The 9,715-nt window shown below is 47.1% G+C and overlaps 1 protein-coding gene across 1 annotated transcript in view; it reads right to left on the bottom strand.

The window, feature by feature from the left end:
* Window positions 1-244: 244 nt before the first annotated feature.
* The window catches only part of LOC121867850 (chromatin-remodeling ATPase INO80-like), a 138,244-nt gene continuing 128,773 nt past the window's right edge, over window positions 245-9,715 (bottom strand). The window contains exon 24 of the mRNA XM_042367973.1: window positions 245-393. Coding sequence (XP_042223907.1) covers window positions 245-393 — 149 coding nt within the window. The remainder of the gene's footprint in view (window positions 394-9,715) is intronic.

Below are 9,715 nucleotides of genomic sequence, written 5' to 3'. Positions count from 1 at the left end.
CCCGTATTGAGAGGTTGTGTCAGTACCCCGGTGTATCATCCCGGCCTTGGACACACAATAAATAATATTGCCATACTGTGGACACCTCAGTAATAATATTGTGGACGCTTCAACGCCCACTAAGACGGATGGGTAATTTGTACTAGCAAGGTCAGTATGAGCGAGGGGTGTCCACGGAGGCGAGGACAACCTTGACACAAACACACTACAGTAACGGGCCACTGCATCTTCCTATAGTATGTGACTAATTACTACATGTACTCACCTCCAGCACGTCAATCATCTTGGTCATCTGGGAGTAGATGAGGACACGGTGGCCCTCGGCCTTGAGTCTGGAGAGGAGAGTGTCCAACACATACAGCTTTCCAGCGTCCATGATGAGTGTATGTTTATCTGAGGGAGAGACAATGTATACAGTACTTACTACCCAGGGAGTGACTGGCTTGTGTTGGGGTCACGGGCAACCCCATACTACAAGTGTCATATACAGTATATTTATTTAAATAAGAGAGAGAGACAGATTGTTCCCTAATCTGAGAAGTACAGTCAGGTGTTGTCACTGTTAACCACCACACAGGACAGAGGTTCATACACAAGAGAAGATACTGTCTTTAACAGCACAAAATTGGTCACATTGAAAACTCAGAGTGGACAGAACAGCTCGGGTTGCTATTTACTTTCAAGGACACCTGATTCAGTGTCGTAGTCCAGGAGGTAAGAACTATTTAACAAGGCCATGTTTAATAATGGTCATGAGTATGTTTTAAAGCTGACCAATGTCACCTACAACCTTTCCTGTAAGTTATCATTTTACCATCGTGGACGGAGCCCTAACACGGAGAATTCCTGCGAGTTTATGGGTTTATGGCTGTGTCGATGTTTTGCTGGGTGTCTTGGCCTCTACCACCTGTTCCCATGTTTCCTCATGTGTAATTTAAAACATGAAATAACATCACAATTACAGAGACTCTACCTTAACTAGATACATTCACTTACCCACACCTAACCTAACAAACCTAATATAATTTAACTTAACATGCATATGAACAGCCTAACTTACCCTAACCAAACTTAGCCTAATCTAATATAACCTATTTGTGAACAGCCTAACTTACCCTAACCAAATCAAATTTAACCTAACCAAACTTAGCCTAATCTAATATTACCTATTTGTGAACAGCCTAACTTTACCTAACCAAACCTAACTTAGTCTAACCGAGATACGAACAGCCAACCCAACCTAAATCTGATCCAACCCAACCTAACACAGCCTATCATATCATAACATAACCTAACCTAATATAACCTAATTTATCATAACCTAACATAACCTAATCTAACTAAACCTAACCCAACTTAACTAAGCCAAGCTAACCCAAGCCAACCTAACCTAACCAAACCTATCCTAAGCCAGCCAACCTAACCTAACTAAACTTAACCCATCCTCCCTAACTAAACCTAACCTAAGCCAACCTAACCTGACCTGACCTAACTCAACTCAACCTAACCTAAGCCAACCTCCGTATAAACACCCGTGCAGGTCATATAGAAACTACCATAAATCACACAGGGTGAGTGAGTGAGTGAGTGAGTGAGTGGGCTGCCCTCACCACATCACCTGGAGAATAATTAGGCTGTAATAAGCAGTAAATTAGTCAACACTGTGTACGGCAACTTTCACGAGGGCTGACTGACCGCCCCTCCTCCCACACACACAATGGTCATTATCCCAGAATAATTACTCTCCAATAGCCACAAGAGCCTTCATAAACAGAACATGACGCAACTGTGGGGGGCGGGGGGGGTCTACTGTAGATAAGGACAATACTCACAAGGAACAATACATGGGTCAAACTTTGTCTCACTTAATTATGTTAGGTGATACCATAGTTTAGTTATGGTTAGGTTAGGTTTATTTTAGAAAGTATGAACCCAGGAATGATAGATTAGGTTAGGGGGGTAAACTATATGTAGGTTAAGTTAGGTTAAGGTTAGGTTAGGTTAGGTTAAGGTTAGGTTAGGGTTAGGTTAGGTTAGGTTAGGTTAAGGTTAGGTTAGGGGCTAAGTTATATGTAGGTTAGGAATTTGTTGTCTGTCACTTTTCACTGTCATTTTTTTCCTATCATTTTGGCGTAGGACTTTTTTCTTCTGGTTATTTACACTGACTTGTTATTAACCGTTATGTTGTGAAGACAGTTATTTATATTCTTGTCAGTAGTTGTAAGTGACACAACTGTGAGTTGGTGTTGAGAGAGTGATAAAAAAATGCTTTTATTGATGACAGTCTGCTAATCTCTCCTGTGTTTGTGTGTGTGTGTGTGTGTGTTGGGGGTCGGTGAGGCTGATCCTACTATAGTCAGAATTGCTCTTCTTAACCTTGCCCTGAAGTGGGTGACTTCCTGTGACTTTTAGCTGTTTTTTCCCGAGTTTTTTTCCCTGTAACTTTTTTCCTATATCCATATAATTAAGAGACTCCTTCACGCACACAGACCTTGACTGGGGTCTTAATGTAAACCTTCGCTTGAAACAGTATAAAATATTTCCAAGTGTGTGCAGTACTGTATGTTAGTCCTCCATAGTCAAGACATCATCACGGAACTCAAGTAAGATCGATTTATAGGTTTTCTTGCAGGAGTTTAACCCCCCTTCCCCCCCCCCTCCCTCCACATAGTAAAATAATTATGTTTATTTTACTATTTTTCTCTATCCCTCCCTATAAATTACTTGACAAACAATCCCACACATACATGTATCCTAACCTGAAGCACCATTAAGGATCCCTCACCCCCTCCCCATGTCACTGCTGGGTGTACAGTGACTGAAGCACCATTAAGGATCTCACCCCCCCTCCCCCCATGTCACTGCTGGGTGTACAGTGACTGAAGCACCATTAAGGATCTCACCCCCCCTCCCCCCATGTCACTGCTGGGTGTACAGTGACTGAAGCACCATTAGGATCTCACCCCCCCCCCATGTCACTGCTGGGTGTACAGTGACTGAAGCACCAGGATCTCACCCCCCCCCATGTCACTGCTGGGTGTACAGTGACTGAAGCACCATTAAGGATCTCACCCCCTCCCCCATGTCACTGCTGGGTGTACAGTGACTGAAGCACCATTAAGGATCTCACCCCCTCCCCCCATGTCACTGCTGGGTGTACAGTGACTGAAGCACCGTGGGATCTCACCCCCCCCCATGTCACTGCTGGGTGTACAGTGACTGAAGCACCATGATCTCACCCCCATGTCACTGCTGGGTGTACAGTGACTGAAGCACCATTAATCTCACCCCCCCATGTCACCCAGTGACTGAAGCACCCTCACCCCCTCCCCCCATGTCACTGCTGGGTGTACAGTGACTGAAGCACCATTAAGGATCTCACCCCCCTCCCCCATGTCACAGCTGGGTGTACAGCGACTGAAGCACCATTAAGGATCTCACCCTCCCCCCATGTCACTGCTGGGTGTACAGTGACTGAAGCTGGGTGTACAGTGACTGAAGCACCTGGATCTCACCCTCCCCCATGTCACTGGGTGTACAGTGGGGTGTACACAGACTGAAGGATCTCACCCTCCCCCATGTCACTGCTGGAGTGCAGTGACTGAAGCACCCTCACCCTCCTCCCCATGTCACTGCTGGGTGTACAGTGACTGAAGCACCGTGGGGATCTCCTCCTCCCCCATGTCACTGCTGGGTGTACAGTGACTGAAGCACCATTAAGATCCCCCCCCCCCATGTCACTGCTGGGTGTACAGTGACTGAAGCACCATCTCACCCATCTCACCCTCCCTCCCCCCATGTCACAGCTGGGTGTACAGTGACTGAAGCACCATTAAGGATCTCACCCCCTCCCCCATGTCACTGCTGGGTGTACAGTGACTGAAGCACCATTAAGGATCTCACCCCCCTCCCCCCCATGTCACTGCTGGGTGTACAGTGACTGAAGCACCGTAAGGATCTCACCCCCTCCCCCATGTCACTGCTGGGTGTACAGTGACTGAAGCACCAATGATCTCACCCCCCTGTCACTGCTGGGTGTACAGACCACCAAGGATCTCACCCTCCCCATGTCACTGCTGGGTGTACAGTGACTGAAGCACCATTGGGATCTCACCCCCCTCCCCCATGTCACAGCTGGGTGTACAGTGACTGAGCACCATTGATCTCACCCCCCTCCCCATGTCACTGCTGGGTGTACAGTAACTGAAGCACCAAGGATCTCACCCCCTCCCCATGTCACAGCTGGGTGTACAGTGACTGAAGCACCATTAGGATCCTCACCCCCCCATGTCACAGCCTGGGTGTACAGTGACTGAAGCACATTAAGGATCTCACCCCCCCTCCCCCATGTCACTGCTGGGTGTACAGTGACTGAAGCACCATTAGGATCTCCCCCCTCCCCCCATGTCACTGCTGGGGGTACAGTAACTGAAGCACCATTGGGATCCTCACCCCTCCCCCATGTCACTGCTGGGTGTACAGTGACTGAAGCACCATGAAGGATCTCCCCCCTCCCCCATGTCACTGCTGGGTGTACAGTGACTGAAGCACCAGGATCCCTCACCCCCCCCATGTCACTGCTGGGTGTACAGTGACTGAAGCACCACATGATCTCACCTCCCTCCCCCATGTCACTGCTGGGTGTACAGTAACTGAAGCACCATTAAGGATCCTCACCCCCCTCCCCCCATGTCACTGCTGGGTGTACAGTGACTGAAGCACCATGAGATCTCACCCCCCCCCCCCATGTCACTGCTGGGTGTACAGTGACTGAAGCACCGTGGGATCTCACCCCCCTCCCCCATGTCACTGCTGGGTGTACAGTGACTGAAGCACCATTAAGGATCTCACCCCCCCCCATGTCACAGCTGGGTGTACAGTGACTGAAGCACCATTAAGGATCTCACCCCCTCCCCCATGTCACTGCTGGGTGTACAGTGACTGAAGCACCGTAAGGATCTCACCCCCCCCCCCCATGTCACTGCTGGGTGTACAGTGACTGAAGCACCGATCTCACCCCTCCCCCATGTCACAGCTGGGTGTACAGTGACTCACCATTAAGGATCTCACCCCTCCCCCCATGTCACAGCTGGGTGTACAGTAACTGAAGCACCATTAAGGATCTCACCCCCTCCCCCATGTCACTGCTGGGTGTACAGTGACTGAAGCACCAAGGATCTCACCCCCCCCCCATGTCACTGCTGGGTGTACAGTGACTGAAAGCACCGTGAGATCTCACCCCCCCCCATGTCACTGCTGGGTGTACAGTGACTGAAGCACTGCTGCTGGGTGTACAGTGACTGAAGCACCGTGGGATCTCACCCCCATGTCACTGCTGGGTGTACAGTGACTGAAGCACCATTAAGGATCTCACCCCCCCCCCATGTCACTGCTGGGTGTACAGTGACTGAAGCACCATTAAGGATCTCACCCCCTCCCCATGTCACTGCTGGGTGTACAGTGACTGAAGCACCAAGGATCTCACCCCCTCCCCCATGTCACTGCTGGGTGTACAGTGACTGAAGCACCAAGATCTCACCCCCCCCCCCATGTCACTGCTGGGTGTACAGTGACTGAAGCACCATTAAGGATCTCACCCTCCCCCCATGTCACTGCTGGGTGTACAGTGACTGAAGCACCACGTGGGATCTCACCCCCTCCCCCATGTCACTGCTGGGTGCTGGCACCTGATCTCACCCTCCCCCATGTCACTGCTGGGTGTACAGTGACTGAAGCACCATTAAGGATCTCACCCCCCTCCCCCATGTCACTGCTGGGTGTACAGTGACTGAAGCACCATTGGATCTCACCCCCTCCCCCATGTCACTGCTGGGTGTACAGTGACTGAAGCACCATTAGATCTCACCTCCCCCATGTCACTGCTGGGTGTACAGTGACTGAAGCACCCATGATCTCACCCCCCTCCCCCATGTCACTGCTGGGTGTACAGTGACTGAAGCACCGTGGGATCTCACCCCCTCCCCCATGTCACTGCTGGGTGTACAGTGACTGAAGCACCATTAGGATCTCACCCCCCCCTCCCCATGTCACTGCTGGGTGTACAGTGACTGAAGCACCATTAAGATCTCACCCCCCCCATGTCACTGCTGGGTGTACAGTGACTGAAGCACCGTGGGATCTCACCCCCTCCCCCATGTCACTGCTGGGTGTACAGTGACTGAAGCACCATTAAGGATCTCACCCTCCCCCATGTCACTGCTGGGTGTACAGTGACTGAAGCACCATTAAGGATCTCACCCCCCTCCCCCATGTCACTGCTGGGTGTACAGTGACTGAAGCACCATGATCTCACCCCCTCCCCCATGTCACTGCTGGGTGTACAGTGACTGAAGCACCCCACCCCCATGTCACTGCTGGGTGTACAGTGACTGAAGCACCATTAAGGATCTCACCCCCCCTCCCCCCATGTCACTGCTGGGTGTACAGTGACTGAAGCACCATTTATTATATTTCCAGGGTTGTTTACAAATTCACATCATCATTATTAACAAGAGGGAGACTCAGGTATAGTACGTGATCATGTCTGTGATGGAACTTAGATTTGAGGCTCATGTCTAGCACAGTGTCTGGGTCATGTCTCCCAGTGTAAATAACTCTTAAATGTTCCTCAAAGGCTGAGAGATGAGCAGGTCTTGGTGCTTGTTGTTGTTATCATCAGCTACCTGGGACTTGCTTCAGTCAAGCTAAACTACATGATACAGCCCAAATGGAGGAGGGACAGAACCAGGCCTACTTATCCCAACTTTCTTATAAAATGGGATAAATCCAGGATCAATCCTTCATTTATATCCTGAAATCTGTCCACGGAGATCCATCTACCAAGAAGCCATCTTGAGACATATGAGGAAGACTTGACCGATCGCTAGAAGAAAGGTCGTAGCAGACTTAGCTCCCGGGGATAAATTATCGGTAATGGCTAGTGCTACTTGTGAACAGGGCTGTGCCCTTCTGAGGGCTGAGTTAGAGAAGGCCAAAGAAGAAAACTTGAAATTATAAGAAAGTGATAGCGAGGATGAAGGAAGAAGACACGAGACAAGGAAAGCCCATGTCTGACGAAAACTCAGGCGAATGGAAGGTTGTGAGGAGAGGAACAACCAAAATGGTAATGAGAAAAGACATCAAGGAAATAACAACAGCTAAGTGTAAAAACTCTTTTAGTCCTTTGATAGACGAATTGGACGTTACCATAGTCAGGAACAGGGCTGACAAGGAAGGTACGAAAACTTTAATTGTTGGCAATTCCCAGGTACGGTAACTGGATAGAGCTTTTTGTGGTAAAAATAAAAATAGGATGAGGGTTTGTTTGCCAGGAGCTGGGGTGGGGGATATAGGTGACAGGATGGACAATATCTTGTCTGGTAATGGGAACAAACCCATTACAGTATCTGCTTCATTGCAGGAGGCAATGAAATTGGCCGTTGTAGGAGTGAGGAGCTCCTTGATATGTTCAAGACAGCTATAGAACGTATCAGGGTGAAGGGAGGGATCCCTATCATATGTGGTGTCCTGCCTAGAAGGAGAGTTGACAATGAATGTTTGTCAAGGGCAGTTGGTGTCAATGGCTGTCTTGACAGACACTGCAAGTCAATATCAGTCCCATTCGTTGACAACTGGGATAACTTTTACGGCAGAAGGGACCTTTATGCTAGGGATGGGGCACATCTGTCTAGTCTTGGGGTGGCAACCCTGGCTGGCTCTCTCAAGAGGGCAGTTCAAAAGATGTCAAAATCTTTAAACTGCTAGGGGAACATATGGGCACGTAGGTGGAGGAGACTGCGGTGGGAGCGAGTAAACAAAGTGAAAGGTTACAGGGAAATAGTGCTAGGAATGCTGACAAAACTAAATTAGACAGGGAGTTAAAACCTAAACGCGACAAAGAGAGGACTCAGATCACGACTAACTTAAATGTTTACTACGCAAACAGTAAATGTATGAGAAACAAAATGGATGTAATCAGGGCGTTGGTATGTACCAAAAAAATTGATATAATAGCATTCACCGAAACATGAATAAACTCAGACTCGCATGAGTTACTTGTCGAATACCAAATTGCAATTTACAAATTATTCCATACCGATAGGCAGATTAGGAAAGGAGGCGGAGTAGCAATCTATGTCAGGGATAATCTGAAGTGTGAAATAAATAAGGAAATAAACACTGAACTGAATACAGAAACAACTTGGATAGAATTAATCGATGGTAAGAAAAATTAATCACAGAAGTAATATAAAGACCTCCTAATCTTGATAAGAGTTAATGAGCGACTTATTTGGGATGAAATGCGCAGGGCATCCAGGCATAGCAAAGTCTGTATAGTAGGCGACTTTAACTTTAGCAAAATAGATTGGATCAACCTGACAGGTAAATCAGAATCAGAGGATTTTCTTGAAACAGTTCAGGACTGTTTCCTGTGTCACCATACTGTATAACCAAACCCACCCGGGGTAATAATATACTCGAATTAGTTCTGTCAAACAGAGAAAACCTCATAAGTAATGTCGAGGTAGGGAACAAACTTGCCAAAAACGATCACAAAGAAATAAGATTCCTATTAGAATTTAATGGCAGTCGCAGCTAAGAGAAGGGGTATGACGTTTGCGGATGGATTACATGACCTCACGAGAGGTGACCTCACACAATGTACCGACCGAGGGCGACCTCTCTTTACCTGGAGACCTAACAACGATAACCTCACAAAACATGAGTTACTTAATGCACAAAGTCAGAACATACCATACAGAAAACTCAGATCAGACATCAATGACCCTAAATGGATAAATAATTATTTAAAGAATGTTATTGGACAAAGGAAGGCTATAGGTAGGAGAATAAATCGTGGTGAAGTTTAACCTCAGAGATTATTATAAGGTATTGGCCAGTAGGGTTAAGACCGAGATAAGAAAAACAATGAGGAATAATGAACTGAAGGTAGCAAGGGAGGCGAAGTCAAACTCCAAGGGATTCTTTCAAATGTATCAAACTAAAACACAAGAAAAGATTGGACCAATACAGCCAGATACCGGCGAGCTAACTGATAACGACGGAGAAATGAGCAATAATCTTAATAAATATTTTTAAACAGTTTTCACCAACAAAAATTTAAACATGATACCCGAGGCACCGACTATATACAGAGATAGTGAAGAAAATAGATTAAGCGAGACAGTAGTAACTAGTAACGACGTTAGTAAGCAAATAGACAAGCTAAAGCCTAATAAGTCACCAGGTCCCGATGAGATATTTGTCAGGGTATTAAAAGAATGTAAGGAAGAGCTTAGTATTCCCTTAGCAAATTTGTTTAACATGTCTTTAAAAACAGGTGTAGTACCAGAATCCTGGAGGATAGCGAATGTAATACTGTACTGATTTTCAAGAAAGGAGATAGATCACTATCCTCTAACTCTATTCGAAATCACCAGGAGAAGCACAAGTTGATCAATGATTCCCAACATGGCTTCATAAGAGGGCATTCATGTCTAACTAATCTATTAACATTCTTATCACGTGTTTTCGAATCAGTGGACGAGGGGCACAATTATGATGTGGTATATCTCGACTTTAGCAAAGCCTTCGACAGAGTCCACCACGAAAGACTAATAAGAAAAGTGGAGACTCATGGCATTGGAGGAGATATGGATCAGTGCGTGGTTACAGGACAGGAAAGAGCGAGTGAGCATTATAGGCACTAAATCCA

The sequence above is a fragment of the Homarus americanus genome, unplaced genomic scaffold (assembly GCF_018991925.1).
Source record: "Homarus americanus isolate GMGI-L3 unplaced genomic scaffold, GMGI_Hamer_2.0 scaffold37032, whole genome shotgun sequence".
Lineage (NCBI taxonomy): Eukaryota > Metazoa > Arthropoda > Malacostraca > Decapoda > Nephropidae > Homarus > Homarus americanus.
Note: the sequence above shows the minus strand (reverse complement) of the source record. Positions and strands in the feature narration are given on the sequence as shown.